Below are 22,611 nucleotides of genomic sequence, written 5' to 3' on the forward strand. Positions count from 1 at the left end.
AGGTCCTCAGGGTGGTGTCCCAGTCCCAACCATCTTCAGCTGCTTCAATGACCTTTCCTCCAACATAAGGTTAGAAATGGAGAAGTGCACTGGTGAATGCACAACGTTCAGTACCATTCACAATTCTTCAAATGATGAAGCAGTCTGTGCCCACATGCAGAAAGACCTAGAGAACATTCAGGTTCGGGTTGATAGGTGGCAAACAACATTCGTGCTATACAAGTGCCAGGCAATGGCCATTTCCAACAAGGGAGAATCTAACCATCTCTCCATGACATTCAATGGCATTACCATCGCTGAATTCCCCACTATCAACAGCTTAGGGGTTACCATTGACCAGAAACTGAACTGAATTCTATGGCCACAAAAGCAGGTCATAGGCTGGGAATTCTTCAGCAAATTACTTACCTCCTGGCTCCCCAAAACCTGTTCACAATCTACCAGGCACAAGTCAGGAGTGTGATGGGATACTCTCCACTTGCCTGGATAAGTGCAGCTCCATCAACACTCAAATAGTTTGACATCACGCAGAACAAAACAGCCCACTCAATTGGTTCCCCATCCATCACTTCAAACATTCACTCCCTCCACCGTTGCACAGTGGAAGCAACGTGCACCATCTTCAAGGTGTACTACAACCAATGACTAGGCTCCTTTGATATCACCTCCCAAACCCATGACCTCCAACATTTAGAAGAACAAATACAGCAGATGCATGGGGAGGTGGAGGCATAGTGGTATTGTCACTGGACTGATAATCCAGAGACCCAGGGTAATGCTCTGGGGATCCAGGTTGGAATCCCGCCAGGGCAGATGGTGGAATTTGAATTCAATAAAATCTGGAATTAAAAGTCTAATGATGATCGTGAAACCATTGTCGACTGTTGTAAAAACCCATCCAGTTCACTAATGTCCTTTAGGGAAGGAAATCTGCTGTCCTTACCTGGTCTGGCCTACATGTGACTCCAGACCCACAGGAATGTGGTTGACTCTTAAAAATGCCCTCTGAACAAGGGCAATTAGGAATGGGCAATAAATGCTGGCCTAGCCAGCGAATGAGTGAAAAAAACACCACCACCACCTGTAAGTTCCTCATCAAGTCACACACCATCCTGATTTGGAACTATTTCACTATGACTTTTCTGTCACTGGGTCCAAAAAACTGCAATGCACTTTCTAACAGCACCATGGGTGTACATACACTACATGGACTGTAGTGGTACAAGGCCTTCTCAACCACCTTCTCAAGGGAAAACCGAGATGGGCAATAAATGGTGCCCTAGCCAGCGACAACCACATCCCATGAAACAATAAGAAAGTTAGAGATACCGATCATCACACAACACAGACACCGATAAGCACTGCACACAGACATTGACAACAACAGAGCAATGTGATGCAGAAAGGCAGACAAAAAGTTGTGACATTACCTGGAGTGAGAATGCAACGTAGATAGCTACAGACCCAGTCACGGTGCCAAGCCCAATAAAGGTCCCCAAATCACTGTGAGAAGGAAAAGAACACCAAATGTAAGTGGAGAGAGCCATACAATCAGCGAGGCTAAGTGGAGAACAATTAAAATATGAGGTAAAAGCAATAACGAGAAACATCTAAACTAAAAGCAAAATATCGTGGATGCTGAAAATCTGAAATAAAAACAAAATGCTGGAGAGACTCTGTAGCTCTGGCGGCACCTGTGGAGAGAAATGTTTTGAGTCCAAAAATACCCTTCTTCAGAACTGCCGAGGGGTAAAAATGTGATGGGTTTAATGCTGTTGAAAAAGGGGAGAGGGTCAGGTAGAACAAAAATGGTCAGGGATAGGTTACAGGGTGGGGGAGATAAAATGACAAAGATGCTATGGAACAAAAGGCAAAGGGAGTGATAATGGTTGTGGTAAAGAAACAAAGCGTTAGTCCAGAGTAAAGGTTAATGGCAGAATAAAGAACAGCTCTGATAAAGCAAAAACACAAAAGAAGAAGAAACAGACTAGCACTTGGCAAAAAAAAACACAAATCAAAATGGAGGACAGATTTCACAGTCTGAAGTTATTTTGCTTTTGTATTTGTATTTTATTGAAGTTGCTTTAAGTCAGGCACCAGCATTCATCTGGCATTTGCAGAACTGTGGACAAAACTGAAGTTAATCAATAACCTGCCACATCCTTACCACATGACACAGCAGTAACATCCTTACCACATGACACAGCAGTACCTGACTGACATTGCGGAGATCACCTCATTCCCACAATCACGGGTGAGCAGTGGCAGGAAGTTCTTCCCATCCCATTTGCTGATGTAACACAGGAGAGGTTTGCGCTCTCGCTTGTGTGGAATCTGCACTGTGTAGAGGCGGAAAGCATCCTTATCATCCTCAACCTTGCCAAACCTGCAAATGACAGGAAATCAATGAACGACACCAGAAACATGGCCGAACCGGGGACAACAAAAGAGGAGGATTTTGTTTTATTCTCTCATGAGATGAGAGCGTTGCTTTCAATGCCATCATTTGTTGCCCATCTCTAATTGCCCTTGAGAAGGAAGTGGTAAGCCACCTTCTTGAACCATTGCAGTCCATCTGGTATAGGCACATCCACACTGCTGTTGGGTAGTTCAGGGATTTTGACCCAGCAGTGATATAGTCCTTGCAGTATCCAGTGCCTTCATCCATTTCTTGATATCACAGAGTGAATTGAATTGGCTGAAGGTTGCCATCTGTGATGCTGGGGACCTCAGGAGGAGGCCAAGATGGATTATTCACTCAACACTTCTGGCTGAGGATGCTGCCAATGTAGCTGTAAAAAAGGAGGCAGTAGCTCTATTTGATAGGGTAAAAAGAGATAAAGGGGTGGCACTCAAAAGATTGGCAGTCATCCAAATGGAAAAGTTAAGTAGCACCTTGAGCCTGTCCCACCATTCACTGAGATCATGGCTGATCTCCATCTTAATTTCACTCACCCGCTTTGGCTCCACCTTATTTTATATCCTGGATTAGCAAAAAATTAATCGATTTTAGAATTAAAATGATTAATTGAGTGAGCATCTACTGCCTTTTGTGGGAATATTCCACACTCCTACTATCACGTGTGAAGTCCTTCCTAACTTCTCTCCTGAATGGTCAAGTTCTGATTGTAAGGTTATGCCCCATTGCCCTAGACTCCCTCCATCAGCAAAGAAAAACTCTTTCTACAGTAACAATTCCTTTCAAAATCCTAAAGATTACAATCAAGTCGCCCCATAATCTTCTATATTCCAGGGAATTCCATCTTAATTAATCTAATCTTTACTCATAAATTAACCCTTGAAACCACGCTAATATTCTACACAGCATCCCTCCAAGGTTAACCTATCCTTTTAAAGTTGCTGTGTCCAGAACTGTACAGTGCTCAAGGTGTGTTCCAATGAAGGGTTTATATAGCTGCAGCAAAACTCTTATCCCTTTATATTCTCTGCCTCTAGTTATAAAGGCTAACGTTCCATTAGCCTTTTTGATTTTATATATATCTGACCACTACATTTTAGTGATCTTTGTAATGTTGACCCCTAAATCTCTTTGGACCTCCACTGTTCCTAGCTTTTCACCATTTAAATAATACTCAGGTCTATCTTTGATCAAAAATGACCTCCCAATTACCTGCAATGAAATCTATCTGCTATAGTTTAACCCACTCATTTGATCTATTAGTTTTTCTTTGTAAGTTTATGCCCCTGTCTACACTATTTACTATACCATCAATCTGTGTCATCTACTAACTTGGGTATGTGTCTCTTTATTGAATTAACTCATTATTAAATATGGTGAATAGTTGAGGTCCCACCACAGATCCTTGTGAGACACCACTAGTCACTTGGTTCCAATTTAAGTACAGATCTATTATCTGTCTTCCACCAACTAATCAGCCTCCTAACCAGGTCAATAATTTACCTTCAATTCAATGACCTTAAATTTTAGTGAACATTCTCTTTTGTGGAACTGTCATGAAGAGATATTAATGTCTATAATGTTATTGGAAATTATTTTTCAAAGTGAACTGTAGTGGGGTCTGTGTCTATGTGTGTGTCTTAATTGGATTAAAACCAGCTAGTCTGGGTACTTTGATGTAGTTTGATGTGATATTAATGGGGTAAATAGTAAGGGTGATAGAAGGTAAAGTGTAAATTTGCATTTGTTGAATAAATCATTCAAGAACGGGAGTAAAATTTTGCACCTAGCTGGGAGACGCCAAGCAATGTGTTTATATCACTAATCAAATTAGTGGGATGAAACTGTTATTGTTAGAAGATGTGACCTTTTTTTATGCCATGGAAAATTTACATTCAAAGGAAAAGCTAGATATAAACAGAAAGGAGTTTGCGTGTCAGAGGCATTTGAGATCTAACCAGCCTGTAAGTGCCAGCTTATTTACTGCTTGTGGTTTCCCTGTTACCTGACATGTGTGACATGTTCTACAGAATTTGGCTACATCCCTGTACAATCCGGCCAAAAAAAAAACCTCTATCTTTTCCTGTTTTCCTAATTCCTAAATATGCCCCCATTGGAATTTCATGAGCAAACCTCAGCATCTCGTTTCTATACCCAACTGGGATAACAATCTGATGCACCTCCCTTCAGCTTTCATTTGCTCCGGCCTCCATTTTCTCATTAAAATTTAACACTTAAGGTAATAACATACTGGAATACATTTTGCTTCTGTTTCTGAATAAGCTGCCTGATATAACTATTTTAATTGCAAATCACTTTTCTGTAACTCCACGAAACTCCTTAAGTTAAACACTTCAGCTGAATTGTCCTGTAGTCTTTCTTCCTAAACAATGTTATCAAACAGTGCCAGCTAAATGGATTTTGACACATCTGCCTGCCCTTCTTGTTTCAACCTATGAGTCTGTGATCTCATTAACGCGCAATCTGGAAACAATCCAGGGTGCTCTCTCTGTAACACCTCTGTTGAAACCACTTCTACAGGCTGCTCAACTGCCCTAGGCATCACCCAAATCTGTGACCCAGCTATATCATTACCCAGAATAAATTGAACCCTTGCAATGGGCAATTTTTTCCACTACTCCAACAATCACCTCACCTGTTTTCCATTTACTCTTTAAATTTATCTTCAACAAGGGGATAGGCTTAGAATCTCCATGAGCCCCACTTATTATCACCTGCTCCTGCAATACTCCCTCTGAACAACAAATGACGCTATCTCACAACATTAAGGATTGACTAGCCCTGTGTCTCTTAAAATTTTAACATCTTTACCTACTCCACCCTGTACACATGGAAAGACTTTCCCTTCACATACAAAGTGTGTGAAGTCTTTAAACATTCTGCAACTTGTTCCTCTTCTCTTGGGTAAATTGTGAACACATTCCCACTTCTTTACATATCACTGATTCTTCCTGTTCTACCTGTACATAAACCACTGGTTTTTCCTATGCCTGAACCTCAGAACCCACAGTACTTTTATTTTCAGAATTTTTCTGCACCCCAATAATTCTAACAGATTTTCTCAGTAATTTCCAACACACTGACTCCATATGCCTACTTTACCCCAATTTTCGAATGTCACTTCTACTCTCAGCACCTTCCTTTTTATTCTGAGAAAAAACTTCCTGGGAATTTCCAGCTACTCCTTCTCTTCCTTGACTACCCACCTTCCTTTCACCTTCCCACTTTCTATCCTTTTCGGAATTAAAAGGGTGACGGAGAAAAGGTTTAGCTCTATGCACTAACTCATAATCATCAGTTATCTCTGCTGCTTGTCTTACCATTTGAACCCTCTGTTCCTCTACATGAGTTCTCACTACCGAAGGAATTGAATCTCTAAATTCTTCCAAAAGAATGACCTCTCAAAGAGCTGCATATGTTGTCGCTATTTTAAACACCCGCTTCCACCGGTCAAAATTATTTTCTTTTACTCTCTCAAACTCAATATAAGTTTGCCCAGGCTGTTTTCTCATATTCCTAAATTTCTGTCCGTATGCCTCAGGAACCAACTCATATGCACTCAAAATAGCCTTTTTCACCACACCATAATTGTCATGAAGAGACATTAGGTGTATAATGTTATTGGAAATTATTTTTAAATTTGACTTGCATTTTAGGTGTGTGGCTAATTGGATTAAAGCAGCTAGCCTGGGTGCTTTAATGTGTAGTAGCTTTGAGATATTAATTAGATAAACATAAGGATAGAAGGTAAAGAGTACACTTGCATTTGTTGAATAAACCATTCAAAAGAATGGGTAAAATCTTGCACCTAGCTGGGAGACACCAAGCAATGTGTTTACACTACTAATAAAATTGGTGGAACGAAAGGATTATTGTTAGGAGAGGTAAAATTTTTTAAAAACCTAGTAATGTAATGGAAAATTTACACTCAAAGGGAAAGCTAGGTATAAACTGAAAAGAGTTTGTGTTTGTGAAGCAGAGGCATTTTAGGTGTAACCAGCCTGTAAGGCTACAACTGTGTCTGAAAAGGAACCAAACTGCATGGGACCCGATTTTGAATTCGTAAGGTCAAATGTGCCTTGCCTGATGTCTGCTTAAAGTCTATGGGTTATTGATGCCTTGGTACCTGGGAGTGATTAATTTGGGGGTTTGTTTAAAAGTTATTATGGTAGTAATTTGTAGACATGTGTATGTGTTTAAATTTGTTGTTAAATTAATAAATGCTTAATTTGGTTCTATATAAAAAAACTTGAGGCTTGGTGGTTTTATTCCTGAATTCAGAGCTGAATCTCAAAAATACCAATTGAAAATATAGGTTATGACAGTTGTTCAAGTTTCCCTCTGGGATTTAAACAACTCAGCCTTTACCAACTGCTGTGTCCTAGCAGGAACCTTATTGAATGCTTTCTGGGAGTCCATTTAAACCCCATCCACAGGCATTCCCCTGTCTTCTACTTCAGTTACTTCCTTGAAAAAAAATCAATTAGTTAAATAGACATGACCTATCCTTCACAAATCCTTGTTAATTCTCTCTAATCAGCTCAATTTCTCAAAGTACTCAGTCGCTCTGATGTTAACCATAGATTCTAATAACTCCCCCTCAATAGGTGTTAGAGTATCAGGTCTAGAATTTCCAGATTTCTCTCTCGCCTTTCTTCAATAATGGAGTTAGTTATATTTGCAATTTTCCAATATAAAAGGGACAATTCCTGAATCAAGAGAAGTTAGAGGTGCAAATTATAGTGATAATGGGGGTTTTGGAATAGTTACAGCACAGAGGCACACATTTGGCCTGTCATGTCTATGTCAGCTTTCTGTAAGAGTTACTCAACTAGTCCCACTCCTCCACTTTTCCCCCCCCATAACCCTGCAAATTCTTTTTGTTTTAGATGATTTTCGCTTTTGAAAGCCATGATTGAATCTTCCTCCACTACAGTCTCAGGCCATGCATTCCAGATCCTACCCACTCGCTGCATAAAAAGATTTTTGCTCATGTCACCTCTGGTTCATTTGCCAATCACTAAGTTGGTACCCTCTGATTTTCAAACCTTTTACCAATAAGAACAATTTCTGCCTATCTACTCTGTCCAGACCCCAGATGATTTTGAACACCTCCATCAACTCTCCTCTCAATCTTTTCTGAAGGGAAGGGCCCCAGTTTCCCTAATCTATCCACGTAACTGAAGATCCCCCATCCGTGGAACCGTTCTCATAAATCTTTTCTTCAACCTCTCCAAAGTCTTCACATCGCTCCTAAAGTGTGGTGCCCAGAATTGGACACAGTGCTCCAGATGAGGCTGAACCAGTGTTTTATAAAGGTTCAGCATAACTTCCTTGCTTTTGTACTCTTTGCCTTTATTTTATTTTTATTTTTCCACAGGATGTGTGCAGCACTGACAAGGTCAACATTTGTTTCCCATCCTCAATTGCCCTTGAGAAGGTGGTGGTGAGCTGCCTTCTTGAACCGCTGCAGTCCATGTGGTGTAGGTACACCCACAGTGCTGTTAGGGAGGGAGTTCTAGGATTTTGACCCAGCGACAGTGAAGGAACGGTGATATATTTCCAAGTCAGGATGGTGAGTGACTTGGAGGGGAACTTCCAGGTGGTGGTGTTCTCATGTGTCTGATGCCCTTTTTTTTTATGCAGTAAACGTCGTGGGTTTGGAAGCGAGTGTCAAAGGAGGCTTGGTGAGTTGCTGCAGTGCATTTTGTATATGGTACATATTGCAGCCACTGTGCATTGGTGGTGGAGGGAGTGAATGTTCAAGTTGATGGATGAGGATTTTTTTCATTCATTCAGGGGATGTGAGCTTCGCTGGCTGGGCCAGCATTTGTTGCACATCCCTAGTTGCCCTTGAGAAGGTGGTGCTGAGCTGCCTTCTTGAACCGCTGCAGTCCATGTGGTGTTAGGAAAGGGAGTTCCAGGGTTTTGACCCAGCGACAGTGAAGGAACAGCAATATATTTCCAAGTCAGGATGGTGAGTGACTTGGAGGGGAACTTCCAGGTGGTGGTGTTCCCATCTGTCTGCTGCCCTTGTCCTTCTAGATGGCAGTGGTCATGGGTTTGGAAGGTGCTGTCTAAGGAGCCTTGGTGAATTCCTGCAGTGGATCTTGTAGATGGTACACACTGCTGCTACTGTGCGTCAGTGGTGAAGGGAGTGAATGTTTGTGGATGTGGTGCCAATCAAGCGGGCTGCTTTGTCCTGGACGGTGTCCAGCTTCTTGAGTTTATAAAGCCCAGGGTGCCGTATACTTTTTTTTAACTGCTTTCTCAAACTGAAGATTTGTACACATATACATCCAAATCCCTCTGCCCCTGCACCCACTTTAGGCTGAGGTGAGAGAGGAGGTAACTAGTACACTGAAAGAATTTACAATTGAGGAGGAGGAGGTGTTGGAAAGGCTATCTTTAATTAAAATAGATGAGGTACCAGGACCTGATGAGATGCATCCAAGGATACTGAGGGAAGTGAGAGTGGAAATTGTAGAGGCACTAGTGATAATCTTCCAGTCTTCCTTGGACAGGGGGGTGGTGCCAGAGGACTGGAGAATTGCGAATGTTACACCCTTGTTCTAAAAGGGGTGCAAGGATAAAGCTGGCAACTATAGGCCAATCAATCAGTCTGACTTCAGAGGCGGGGAGACCTCTGGAAACTATAGTATGGATAAAATCAACAGTCACTTAGACAAGCGCAGGATAATTAAGGAAAGCCAGCATGGATTCATTAAGGGGAAATCATGTTTAACTAACTCGCTAGGGTTTTTTGAGGAGGTAACAGAGAAGGCTGATAAGGGCAGCACTGTTGATGTGGTGTATATAGATTTTCAAAAGGTATTTGATACAGTGCCACACAACAGACTTGTGAGCAAAATTCTAGGTCATGGAACAAAAGGAAAAGTAGGTACTTGGATAAGAAATTGGCTGAGTGACAGGAAACAGAGAGTGGTGATAAATGGTTGTTTTTCAGATTGGAACAAGGTTTGTAGTGGAGTTCCCCAGGGGTCAGTGTTGGGACCCTCGCTCTTCCTGATATAAATTAATGACCTGGACTGTGGTGTGCAGGGTATGATTTCAAAATTTGCAGATGATATGAAGATTGGAAATGTTGTCAACTGTGATGGTAATAGTCTTGAACTTCAAAAAGACAGACACGTTGTGGATTGGACAGACATGTGGCAGATGAAGTTCAATGCAGAGAAGTGTCAAGTGATTCATTTTGGCAGGAAGAGTATGGAAAGACAGTATAAAATAAAGGGAGAACCACTAAAGGAGGGGCAGGAACAGAGAGACCTTGGTGCACATGTACATAAATCATTGAAGATGGCAGGGCATATTGAGAGAGCAGTTAATAAAGCATATAGTATCTTAGCCTTTAATAATAGGGGCATTGGGTCCAAGAATAAGGAGGTCATGTTGAATTTGTAGAAGACACAAGGTAGGTCTCATCTGGAGTGCCATACTTAAGGAAGCATGTGAAGGCATTAGAGAGAGTACAGGGGAGATTCACAAGAATTGTTCCGGGGATAAAGAACTGTAGTTACGAGGATAGATTGGAGAGATTGGGACCATTTTCCTTGGAGAAAAAAGGCTGAGAAGAGACTTGTTGGAGGTATTCAAGATCCTGAGGAGTATGACAGCGTAAATTGTGAGAAACTGTTCCCACTCAAGACAGCATCAAGAACCAGGGGGCACAGATTCAAAATAATTCACAAAAGGAGTATAAGTGATATCAGGAAGAATTTTTTCACCTAGAGGGTGGTTGGAGTCTAGAACAGACTTCCTGAGAGGGTGGTGGAGGCAGGTTGGATAGAGGTATTCAAAAGGGAATTGGATTGCTACCTGAAAAGAAAGAATGTGCCAGGTTACAGGGATAAGCGAGTGGGAGGTAGAATGTTCTTTCAGAAAGCGAGTGCAGACTTGATGGGCCAAGTGGCCTCCTTCTGCTCTGTAAAGATTGTGATTCTGTGATTCTTTTGCTCCACCTGTCCCCCCTCCCCCGCCACCTTATTCAACAGCACAAAACCCATCACATTCCTATCTCTCAGTTCCGAAGAAGAGCCATATTGGACTCAAAGTGTTAACTCTGTTCCTCTCTCCACAGATGCTGCCAGACCTGCTGAGATTTTCCAGCATTTTCTGCTTTTATTTCATATCACCAATATCTGCAGTATTTTGCTTTTACTCATCCAGTGCCTTAGCCATGCCCTCTGCCTCCATATGCAAAAATCCCTGTTGGTCTCTAATCAGCTCCACTCCTCCTTTTACCACCTTTTTACTATTTATGTGCATATAGAAGACTTTTGAATTCCCTTTCTTGTTAATTGCCAGTCTCTTCACAGAATTGTTACAGTGCAGCAGGAGGCCATTTGGCCCATCGTATCTACGCCAGTTCTCCATGGGAGCAATTCACCTAGTGTCACTCCTAGGCTTCTGCCCATAGCCCTGCACATTCTTCCTTTTCATTTAACTATCCAATTCCCTCCTGAATGCCTTGATTGAGCCTGTCTCCTCCAGGCACTCAGGCAGTGCATTCTGCATCTTAGTCTGTTTAAAATTAAAATTGTAATCTGTTTGCGTTTCAATTAAAATACACTCACTCAAGGGGACTGGGTTAGACAATGGCCTTCCACTTCCAGGGCCGGTTTCAAATCTAGGCACGATTGGTGAATAATTGTCTCCTGTTTGTGGGCTGTGCCTTTGTGAATTGAATTCTCATAGTCTCTTGGTTTCTCTTATTTCTTTTGTCACTTTCCCTCTGAGCTTTCTATATTCAGCCTGGTTCTTACTTGTTTATCAACCTGATATCAGTCATTTGTATCCTTTTTCTGCTTCATCTTACTGTCTCTTTTATCATCAGGGAGCTTTGGCTTTGTTTGTCCTATCATTTCCTGTTGTGGGAATGTACCTAGACTGTACATCTCAGAACATCTCCTCTCTAAAGGCAGCCCATTGTTCCATTACAGCTTTGTCTGCCAATCTTCGATTCCAATTCACCTGGGCCAGATCCGTTCTCATTTCACTGAAATATTTTATTTTAATATTTTTAATTAATATTTTTACTCTATATTGTTCCTTGTCCTTTTGCATTGCTAAACTAAACCTTATGGTATGATGATCACTGTCCGCTAAATGTTTCCCCACTGACAATTGATCCACTTCATCCGCCTCATTCCCCACAACCAAATCTGACAATGCTTCCTGTCTTGTTAGACTGGAAACATACCGATCTAGACAATTGTCCCACTGCACTTTGCTGTCGGAGTTTCCTGTGCTGTTTGAAAAGGCTTCTCTCTCCCGCTGTGCTTTGCTGTCGGAGTTTCCTGTGCTGTTTAAAAAGGCATCTCTCTCCCGCTGTGCTTTGCTGTCGGAGTTTCCTGTGCTGTTTAAAAAGGCTTCTCTCTCCCGCTGTGCTTTGCTGTCGGAGTTTCCTGTGCTGTTTAAAAAGGCTTCTCTCTCCCGCTGTGCTTTGCTGTCGGAGTTTCCTGTGCTGTTTAAAAAGCCTTCTCTCTCCCGCTGTGCTTTGCTGTCGGAGTTTCCTGTGCTGTTTAAAAAGCCTTCTCTCTCCCGCTGTGCTTTGCTGTCGGAGGTTCCTGTGCTGTTTAAAAAGGCTTCTCTCTCCCGCTGTGCTTTGCTGTCGGAGTTTCCTGTGCTGTTTAAAAAGGCTTCTCTCTCCCGCTGTGCTTTGCCGTCGGAGTTTCCTGTGCTGTTTAAAAAGGCTTCTCTCTCCCACTGTGCTTTGCCGTCGGAGTTTCCTGTGCTGTTTAAAAAGCCTTCTCTCTCCCGCTGTGCTTTGCCGTCGGAGTTTCCTGTGCTGTTTAAAAAGCCTTCTCTCTCCCGCTGTGCTTTGCCGTCGGAGTTTCCTGTGCTGTTTAAAAAGCCTTCTCTCTCCCGCTGTGCTTTGCCGTCGGAGTTTCCTGTGCTGTTTAAAAAGCCTTCTCTCTCCCGCTGTGCTTTGCCGTCGGAGTTTCCTGTGCTGTTTAAAAAGGCTTCTCTCTCCCGCTGTGCTTTGCTGTCGGAGTTTCCTGTGCTGTTTAAAAAGGCTTCTCTCTCCCGCTGTGCTTTGCTGTCGGAGTTTCCTGTGCTGTTTAAAAAGCCTTCTCTCTCCCGCTGTGCTTTGCTGTCGGAGTTTCCTGTGCTGTTTAAAAAGGCTTCTCTCTCCCGCTGTGCTTTGCTGTCGGAGTTTCCTGTGCTGTTTAAAAAGGCTTCTCTCTCCCGCTGTGCTTTGCTGTCGGAGTTTCCTGTGCTGTTTAAAAAGCCTTCTCTCTCCCGCTGTGCTTTGCTGTCGGAGTTTCCTGTGCTGTTTAAAAAGCCTTCTCTCTCCCGCTGTGCTTTGCTGTCGGAGGTTCCTGTGCTGTTTAAAAAGGCTTCTCTCTCCCGCTGTGCTTTGCTGTCGGAGTTTCCTGTGCTGTTTAAAAAGGCTTCTCTCTCCCGCTGTGCTTTGCTGTCGGAGTTTCCTGTGCTGTTTAAAAAGGCTTCTCTCTCCCGCTGTGCTTTGCCGTCGGAGTTTCCTGTGCTGTTTAAAAAGCCTTCTCTCTCCCGCTGTGCTTTGCCGTCGGAGTTTCCTGTGCTGTTTAAAAAGCCTTCTCTCTCCCGCTGTGCTTTGCCGTCGGAGTTTCCTGTGCTGTTTAAAAAGCCTTCTCTCTCCCGCTGTGCTTTGCCGTCGGAGTTTCCTGTGCTGTTTAAAAAGCCTTCTCTCTCCCGCTGTGCTTTGCTGTCGGAGTTTCCTGTGCTGTTTAAAAAGGCTTCTCTCTCCCGCTGTGCTTTGCTGTCGGAGTTTCCTGTGCTGTTTAAAAAGGCTTCTCTCTCCCGCTGTGCTTTGCTGTCGGAGTTTCCTGTGCTGTTTAAAAAGCCTTCTCTCTCCCGCTGTGCTTTGCTGTCGGAGTTTCCTGTGCTGTTTAAAAAGGCTTCTCTCTCCCGCTGTGCTTTGCTGTCGGAGTTTCCTGTGCTGTTTAAAAAGGCTTCTCTCTCCCGCTGTGCTTTGCTGTCGGAGTTTCCTGTGCTGTTTAAAAAGCCTTCTCTCTCCCGCTGTGCTTTGCCGTCGGAGTTTCCTGTGCTGTTTAAAAAGGCTTCTCTCTCCCGCTGTGCTTTGCCGTCGGAGTTTCCTGTGCTGTTTAAAAAGGCTTCTCTCTCCCGCTGTGCTTTGCCGTCGGAGTTTCCTGTGCTGTTTAAAAAGGCTTCTCTCTCCCGCTGTGCTTTGCCGTCGGAGTTTCCTGTGCTGTTTAAAAAGCCTTCTCTCTCCCGCTGTGCTTTGCCGTCGGAGTTTCCTGTGCTGTTTAAAAAGACTTCTCTCTCCCGCTGTGCTTTGCCGTCGGAGTTTCCTGTGCTGTTTAAAAAGGCTTCTCTCTCCCGCTGTGCTTTGCCGTCGGAGTTTCCTGTGCTGTTTAAAAAGGCTTCTCTCTCCCGCTGTGCTTTGCTGTCGGAGTTTCCTGTGCTGTTTAAAAAGGCTTCTCTCTCCCGCTGTGCTTTGCTGTCGGAGTTTCCTGTGCTGTTTAAAAAGGCTTCTCTCTCCCGCTGTGCTTTGCTGTCGGAGTTTCCTGTGCTGTTTAAAAAGGCATCTCTCTCCCGCTGTGCTTTGCTGTCGGAGTTTCCTGTGCTGTTTAAAAAGGCTTCTCTCTCCCGCTGTGCTTTGCTGTCGGAGTTTCCTGTGCTGTTTAAAAAGCCTTCTCTCTCCCGCTGTGCTTTGCTGTCGGAGTTTCCTGTGCTGTTTAAAAAGGCTTCTCTCTCCCGCTGTGCTTTGCTGTCGGAGTTTCCTGTGCTGTTTAAAAAGGCTTCTCTCTCCCACTGTGCTTTGCTGTCGGAGTTTCCTGTGCTGTTTAAAAAGGCTTCTCTCTCCCGCTGTGCTTTGCTTTCGGAGTTTCCTGTGCTGTTTAAAAAGGCTTCTCTCTCCCGCTGTGCTTTGCTGTCGGAGTTTCCTGTGCTGTTTAAAAAGGCTTCTCTCTCCCGCTGTGCTTTGCTGTCGGAGTTTCCTGTGCTGTTTAAAAAGCCTTCTCTCTCCCGCTGTGCTTTGCCGTCGGAGTTTCCTGTGCTGTTTAAAAAGCCTTCTCTCTCCCGCTGTGCTTTGCTGTCGGAGTTTCCTGTGCTGTTTAAAAAGGCTTCTCTCTCCCGCTGTGCTTTGCTGTCGGAGTTTCCTGTGCTGTTTAAAAAGGCTTCTCTCTCCCGCTGTGCTTTGCTGTCGGAGTTTCCTGTGCTGTTTAAAAAGGCTTCTGTCTCCCGCTGTGCTTTGCTGTCGGAGTTTCCTGTGCTGTTTAAAAAGGCTTCTCTCTCCCGCTGTGCTTTGCTGTCGGAGTTTCCTGTGCTGTTTAAAAAGCCTTCTCTCTCCCGCTGTGCTTTGCTGTCGGAGTTTCCTGTGCTGTTTAAAAAGCCTTCTCTCTCCCGCTGTGCTTTGCTGTCGGAGTTTCCTGTGCTGTTTAAAAAGGCTTCTCTCTCCCGCTGTGCTTTGCTGTCGGAGTTTCCTGTGCTGTTTAAAAAGGCTTCTCTCTCCCGCTGTGCTTTGCTGTCGGAGTTTCCTGTGCTGTTTAAAAAGGCTTCTCTCTCCCGCTGTGCTTTGCTGTCGGAGTTTCCTGTGCTGTTTAAAAAGGCTTCTCTCTCCCGCTGTGCTTTGCTGTCGGAGTTTCCTGTGCTGTTTAAAAAGCCTTCTCTCTCCCGCTGTGCTTTGCTGTCGGAGTTTCCTGTGCTGTTTAAAAAGGCTTCTCTCTCCCGCTGTGCTTTGCTGTCGGAGTTTCCTGTGCTGTTTAAAAAGCCTTCTCTCTCCCGCTGTGCTTTGCTGTCGGAGTTTCCTGTGCTGTTTAAAAAGGCTTCTCTCTCCCGCTGTGCTTTGCTGTCGGAGTTTCCTGTGCTGTTTAAAAAGGCTTCTCTCTCCCGCTGTGCTTTGCTCCTTGCGATAACAAAGACATTCAGTTTTGAATACCTCTACTAGACCTTCCTCTATGGGCATCAAGTCGAGGCTTTCCAATCTTTGACTCCAATCTTCAACTGAACTCCATTATCCTGGTTAACCTCCTCTATAGTCTGTCCAAGGTCTTAATAGTCTGCCCATGTGTGGAGTCCAGAGATGGACACAATATTTCAACAGGGGTCTATTCAGTGTTTTGGAAAAACTGTCTTGCTTTGTACTCTATGTCTCTATTTATAAAGGCAAAGATCCCATATGCCTATGTGTTTAGTGCTTTGTGGAATGGAGTGCCAAGTACACTTACCTGCATGCTTGGTAACGATACATCTTGTCTGCAATATGAGGCATATTCTCATTCCAGCATAATCCTGTCACCAACTGATCATTCTTCCATACACAGCATTTGAAGTCTCGTCCCACAGTTACTATCTGTTACTCAGAGGAACAAAGCACAACCAATTAGTATTCCAAATAGTCGTTTGGTAGTACAGAATTTGAGTATTGCTGAAAAAAGACATTTTGTCTAAGCTTTGTCTTGCATCCATCAGGATTCACAAGAAAATACTAATGTCAGGGGGAAACAACAACTTTATACTGTATGAGAAGAGAGTTGGCAAGTGGACTCTGATTGGTAGAAGCTTTGGCATGGAGAATGCACCAGTTAATGGTGACTGACAGTTAACTGCCAAGAATTGTTTGAAATTTAAATCAGGCAGCTTGACTCTAATTGGTCAAGGCATTGCCCTGAGGAATGAACCAGCGAATGGCTGTCACTTATTTTGTTTAGCTAAAACAGGCACAATGTGTGAATATGTTTTTTCTGTCTGCAAAGAACATGGCCCTGTGTATTAATATGTAGTTTCCAGTACACGCAAATGTGACACACTGTGAGCCTGACTGATAATCTTAAATTAGTTGTCAGCGTAATTCTTAGCACATTGAGGGTTATTTAGCAAATGTTGTCCAATTGCGGAATCACCTGTAATGTTGGACACTGTGTTTTGTGTTTTGCAAGCACGGGCTGTTTGGGTAGGGTCTGTACCCTGCCCGTTGCGGACAGAAACAGGGACATGCTGTTTGATACGATCCACCAGTCTTTGGAATGTACAGCCTACATATCTAGCATCACACTGCCACTGAAATTCATATACCATATTATTCATTTATGTGATGGGTAGAACATCTTTCTGGTTTGACTGCAGCATCCCGTTAGTGGTGAATACTACTCGTGATGCTACTGCATAGTAGCAGTGTGAAACAGCTAGCTTCACCTGTTGCTCAAAGTTTTGAGATACCTTGCCCTTCCAGGGTAATTTGAGGTAGACTGGGCACTTTTCAGGGCCGAAAGTGACGGCCTTAGGCCCATTCATGAGTTTGCGCAATATACTGTGTAAATATCTTCGACAAAATGTATTTTTTCCAGCAATACGCAATATTCCAAATGCTAGCAATTGCAGAATGGAAGGTAAAGCCTGGGTGGAGGTGGAAGTAAGAGGTCCTGATGGTGAAGAGGACATGGAGTCAGAAGCTCATTATCAAGGTCATACAGTGCATCAAGGTTACAAATGGTTCAGTTCACCCCAAGGCAGTTGCCAGGGAGAGGACTGGGGTCAGTGGCTAGGAAGGGAGTTTGTGGTGGGGACCAAAGGGAACAACTTTGGTCTTCCCAACATTTCATTTGAGGAAACTGCAACTCGCCCTACACTGGATGTCGATAGGCAGTGTGACAAACCAATATTTGGAGGCAAGGGTGGAAGAGGGAGGGATCAGGGATCTAGGGAAACCGTTGGCAGTGCAGAAGAACAGAATTCAACTGGATGTGCGATATTGGAGGGATTTGCAACTGCTGTAATTGGCAAGAGGCAATACATGTCAGGATGGAAGTCTTGGTGAGAACATATCCTTTCAGACACATACATAGGAACAGTAGGAAGCAATGACATTGGTAGAACTAAAAAGGATGTTCTGACAGTTTGAGGAGTTAGGGTCCAAACTAAAATGCAAAACTTCAAAAGTTCAAAAGGTAATAGTCTCCAGACTATTACATGAACCACATGCCAATTGGCGCAGGGTCAAACATATTACAGGCTCAGAGTGTGGTATAGAAAGATGTGGTTTCAATTCATGGGGCACTCGCACCAGTACAGGGGAAAGAAGGAGCAGTTCCATTGGATGGGCTCCAATCAGTGTCCTAGCAAATCATATAACCAGGGCTGTGGATAGGGCTTTAAACTAAGGCGAGGGCAGGTTTCAGGTGAAGGGAGATGTACAAATCTAAAAAGAGTATGAATCTAAGGAAAAGAATGCTGAGCTGCTACATTTTGTTATCTATGCTTTATACCTTGGAGACATGGAAAACAAAGAGACTGTTGATAAGCTGAATGCATTCGAGATGTGGATATTTAGGAGGATGTTCTGCACATCCTACAATCAGAAAGATTAATGAGAAGTGATGGAAACGGCTGGAGAAAACAGGAAATTAATGTATAACATCAAAGAGAGAAAGATACAATATAATGGTCACATTATTAGAGCAGACAGTAGATAATTATTGGAGAGGGAAGACTGACAGAAAACAAAGAGAGGGAAGCAGAGGAGAAAATGGATAACAGACTTAATGGACTGGATGGAGTTGACTTTTTGGGATGTGTAAAGGCAGCACAGGACAGACAGCAGTGGAGATGCATGGCAGTTAACCTTCTGGGGGGAAGGTGGTGGTATAGTGTTATTGTCACTGACTAGTATTCCAGAGACCCAGGGTAATGGTCTGGGGATAAAAGCAAAATACTGCGGATGCTGGAAATCCGAAACAAAAACAGAAAATGCTAGAAAAACTCAGCAGGTCTGACAGCCTCTGTGGAGAGAGAAAAAAACAAATGTTTTTGTAATGCTCTGGGGACCCAGGTTCGAATCTCGCCACGGCAGATGGTGAAATTTGAACTCAATAAAAATCTGGAATTAAGTCGTCTGATGACCATGAAACCATTGCCGATTGTTGTAAAAACCCATCCGGTTCACTAATGGTCTTTAGGGAAGGAAACCTGCTGTCTCTACCTGGTCTGGCCTACATATGACTCCAGATCCACAGCAATGTGGTTGACTCTTAAATGCCCTCTGAACGAGGGCAATTAGTGATGGGCAATAAATGCTGGCCTAGCCATGAATGAATTTAAAAAAAGATGACCACGTGAATGAACAAACAAACAGTTGTTATACCATTGGACAGAGAATTAATCAAGAAATAATTGGAACTTGTAATAAAGGCAATGTCATAATCATATTGGGATTTAATCTTTATATAGACTGGGCAAAGGTAATCTGGAAATGAGTTTGTAGAATGCTTTCATGACAGTTTTCTAGAAAAGCATGTATGGAACCAACTGGGGACAGTTATTTTAGATCTAATATAATGTAGCAGGGTTAATCAGTGGTCTCATAGAAATAGATCCTCTGGGAAAAAATAATCATAATACAATTGAATACATATCAAGTCCGAGTGACATAGTCAAGTCCAAAACAAGAATCTTAAACTTAAAGAAAGCTAATTGTATAGGTATGAGCGGAGAACTTGCTTAGGTTGATTTAGTAAATAAACTAAAAGGAATGGCAGTAAATAAACTGTGTAAAATATTTAAAGAAATGATTCAAAGTGTTCAACAAAAATACATTCCATTAAAGTGAGAAAGATCCACCTGTGACATACTACGGGAGTTAAAAATGGTATTAGATTAAAACATTATGAAGAATAGTAATAAGCCTGAGGATTGAGAGTTTTTTTAAAAACAAGCAAAAGGCTCCCGAAAAAGTTGATAAAAAGGGAAAGCTAACTAGCCATGAATATGAAAACTTATATAAAATATAGAAGCTATAAGAGTTTTTACAAGTATACAAAAAGGAGAATATCTGTGCAAAAGTTTGTCTCTTGGAGGCAGAGACAGGAGGAATCATGGGGAAATGAGGAAATGACAGATATTGAACAAATATTGTGCATCTGTCTTCACAGTCGAATACGCAAGTTATTTAACCACAGAAATAGAGGGTAACCAAGGGGCTAATGATAGAGAGGAACTTAAAAGTAATTAATATTAGCAGAGAACAAGTATTGGAGAAACTTGAGGGACTAAAAGCTGATAAATCCCTAGAAACTGATAACCTACATCAGTTGCAAGTTAGCAAATGTAACATTGCTATTCAAACAAAGAGGGAGAAAGAAAGCAGGGAACTACAGGCCAGTTAGCCTGACATCAGTCGTCAGGGAAATGCTGGAACCTATTATTATGGATGTGTTAATGAACTTTGGAAATCATGGTATGACTAGACAAGAGTCAACATGGTTTCATGAAAGGAAAATTGTGTTTGACAAATCTATTAGAGTTTTTGAGGATGGAGCTGGAAGGTAGATAAAGGAAGGGCTCTCGAGGGCATTGGGGAGAGGCAAGAAAGTGGCGCTGAGGTCACAATCAGGTCAGTCATGATTTTATTGAATGGCGGAGAAGGCTCAAGGGGCCAAATGGTCTACTCATGCTCCTAATTCGTATGCTCATATGTAGTATACTTGGATTTCCAAAAGGCACTCGATAAGGTGCCACAGAAAAGGTTAAAACGGAAAATAAGGAACCATACAGTTGGGGGAAAGAGCATAGAGGATTGGTTAATGGACAGGAAGCAAGGAGTAGGGGTAAAGGTTGACAGGCTAGGCGAGTGTCACAGGATCAGCGCTGGGCCCTCAGCTCTTTACAATCTATAGTAATGACTTAGAAAACATTGAGAGTAATGTAAAACTTGTAGATGTTGGTGTTTAGAGAGAATTGGGGTCAATCATTTAGAATTGAAATGGGGAGAAATTTCTTAATTCAGCAGCTCACAAATCTTTGATATTCTTTAGTCCAGGGGGTTGTGGATCCCATTGTTGAGTATATTCAAGATTGAAACTGATAGATTTTTGATCAATCAGAGAATTGATAATCGATGGGAAATGGAGTGCAGCTGACTAACTGAGTGAAGACTTGGAGCTTGGTGACGGGAGAGTTTTAAGTGTTAATTTTGTTCTTAAATTTTGCTCTTAAAATCTAATCTAGTCTGTAATTAGCAGTAACTGGAAAGTACTCTGTAAGCAGGCTAAATTATTTCTTTCTTGCAGTTTAGACAGGGTAAACTCACTCCCAGCTGCAGGAACTGAGTTGGTAATTAACTACAATAAAAACAGAAAGTGCTGGAAAAACTCAGCAGGTCTGACAGCGTCTGTGGAGAGAGAAACAGAGTTAATGTCTCGAGTCCGTATGACCCTTCTTTAGAGCTGGAGAAGGAGTTCTGTCCTGAAGAAGAGTCATACGGACTCGAGACATTAACTCTGTTTCTCTGCACAGACGCTGTCAGACCTGCTCGGTTTTTCCAGCATTTTCTGTTTCTATTTCAGATTTCCAGCATCCGCAGTATTTTGCTTTTAAGTTAATTAGCTAACTGGTTGAATCCGGTTACTGTAGCCCAGTTCAGTTTACGATAAATTCAGGGTTCTTTAGCGCAGCCTTGGCAAACGGAATGCAACTGGCTAACTGAGTGAAGACTTGGATATTGTGAGAGGAGGGTTGTTCGTTTCCTCTTTCTATCTTTCTCACCCCATAGAAATTGGTTCTTGTTCTACTACAGGGAAAGTGTGTAGCTATTTGGTGAGTATCTGGTAAGTGGGTAAGTTCTATTCTATCCCTAAGGTTTAAAACAGTACACAATTGGTGGTAAAGTTAATAAAATATATAAAAAAGCAACATTAAATAAGTGATTAATATAATTAAACAATTATTTAAAACACATTGAGGATGGCAGGACAGGTGATGTGTCAAGGTTGCAGCATGTGGGAGCTCCTGGATCACAATAAACGCGTCTGCATTAAGTGTTTGCGGTTTAAGGAACTTCGCGTCAGTGTCATTGAACTGGAGGTTGAACTGCAGACTCTGTGACACATCAGGGGGTGGAAGTTACCTGGATGCTTTATACCAGAAGGCGGTCACACCACTTAGGATAGGGTCTTCTGATTTGGTCAGTGGCCAGGGACAGGAGGGTGTGACTGTGAGTGAGGCAGATAAGGGGGCCCAGAGGGCAGGAGTGTGAGCCCCTGTAATTGTCCAATAGGTTTGAGATTCTCTCAGCTTGTTTGGGTGAGAGTGGGGGCTGCAGGGTGGATGAGCAAACTGGCCATGGCACCGTGGTACAGGAAGCTATCGAAGTAGGGGGAGCAAAAAAGGAATGTAGTGATAGTAGGGGACAGTATAGTAAGAGGGATTGACACTGTTCTCTGTAGCAAAGAGCAAGTGTCCAGAAGGCTGTGTTGCCTGCCCGGTGCCAGGGTTCAGGACATCTTCTCAGGGCTGGAGAGGAACTTGCAGTGGGAGGGGGGAGGTCCAGTGGTCATGGTCCATGTAGGTACCAACAACATAGGCAGCATGAGGCAGGAGGCTCTGCATAGTCAGTATGAAGAACTAGGTACCAAATTAAGAAGCAGAACCTTAAAGGTAATAATTTCTGGATTATTACCTGAGCCACGTGCAAATTAGCATAGGACAAATAAGTTTAGAGAAATGAATACATGGCTCAAAGACTGGTGTGGGAGAAGTGGGTTCTGGTTTGTGGGGCACTGGCACCAGTATTGGGGAAAGTGGGAACTGTACCGTTGGGATGGTCTACACCTGAACCATGCTGGGGCTAGTGTCCTTGTAAGCCGCATAACTAGGGAAGTAAAGAGGTTTTAAACTGAATAGTAGGGGCAAGGGTTCAAATTTGGGAAGATGTAGTAAAGCAAAGAGTAGAGACAAGGGAAGAGAGACAGGTATTAATATGGGGAATGATAAACAGACTGTATCAGTAAGGAATAGAGAATACAATTCTAAGATTAAATCAGCAGATAAGGCTAGATGCTACAAAAATAATAAAAAGGCAAAACTAAGGGTTCTGTATCGAAATGCACATAGCATTAAAACAAAACAGGTGAACTGATAGCGCAAATAGAAGTAAGTACGTACGATTTGATAGGCATTACAGAGACATGGCTCCAGGATGATAAAGATTGGGACCTGAATATTGAAGGGTATGTGACATTTAAGAAGGAAGTTAGGAAAAGGTGGAGGGGTGACTCTGTTAATTAATGATGGTATTAGCACATTAGAGGGGGCAGACCTAAGATCAGGGAACCAGAATGTACAAGTGTTTGGGTTCAGATGAGGAGTGACAAAGGCAAGAAGTCACTTGTGGCAGTGGTGTACAGGCCTCCTAATTGCAACTACACAGT

General features: G+C 42.9%; 1 protein-coding gene across 1 annotated transcript in view; it reads right to left on the bottom strand.

Annotated features, from left to right (window-relative positions):
• The window catches only part of preb (prolactin regulatory element binding), a 122,327-nt gene that overhangs the window by 24,398 nt on the left and 75,318 nt on the right, over positions 1-22,611 (bottom strand). Inside the window, exons 6-7 of the mRNA XM_078535034.1 lie at positions 2,213-2,386; positions 1,431-1,503 (exon numbers count right to left, since the gene is read on the bottom strand). Of these exons, the coding sequence (XP_078391160.1) occupies positions 1,431-1,503; positions 2,213-2,386 (247 nt within the window). The remainder of the gene's footprint in view (positions 1-1,430; positions 1,504-2,212; positions 2,387-22,611) is intronic.

The sequence above is a fragment of the Cetorhinus maximus genome, unplaced genomic scaffold (assembly GCF_964194155.1).
Source record: "Cetorhinus maximus unplaced genomic scaffold, sCetMax3.hap1.1 HAP1_SCAFFOLD_214, whole genome shotgun sequence".
NCBI lineage: Eukaryota > Metazoa > Chordata > Chondrichthyes > Lamniformes > Cetorhinidae > Cetorhinus > Cetorhinus maximus.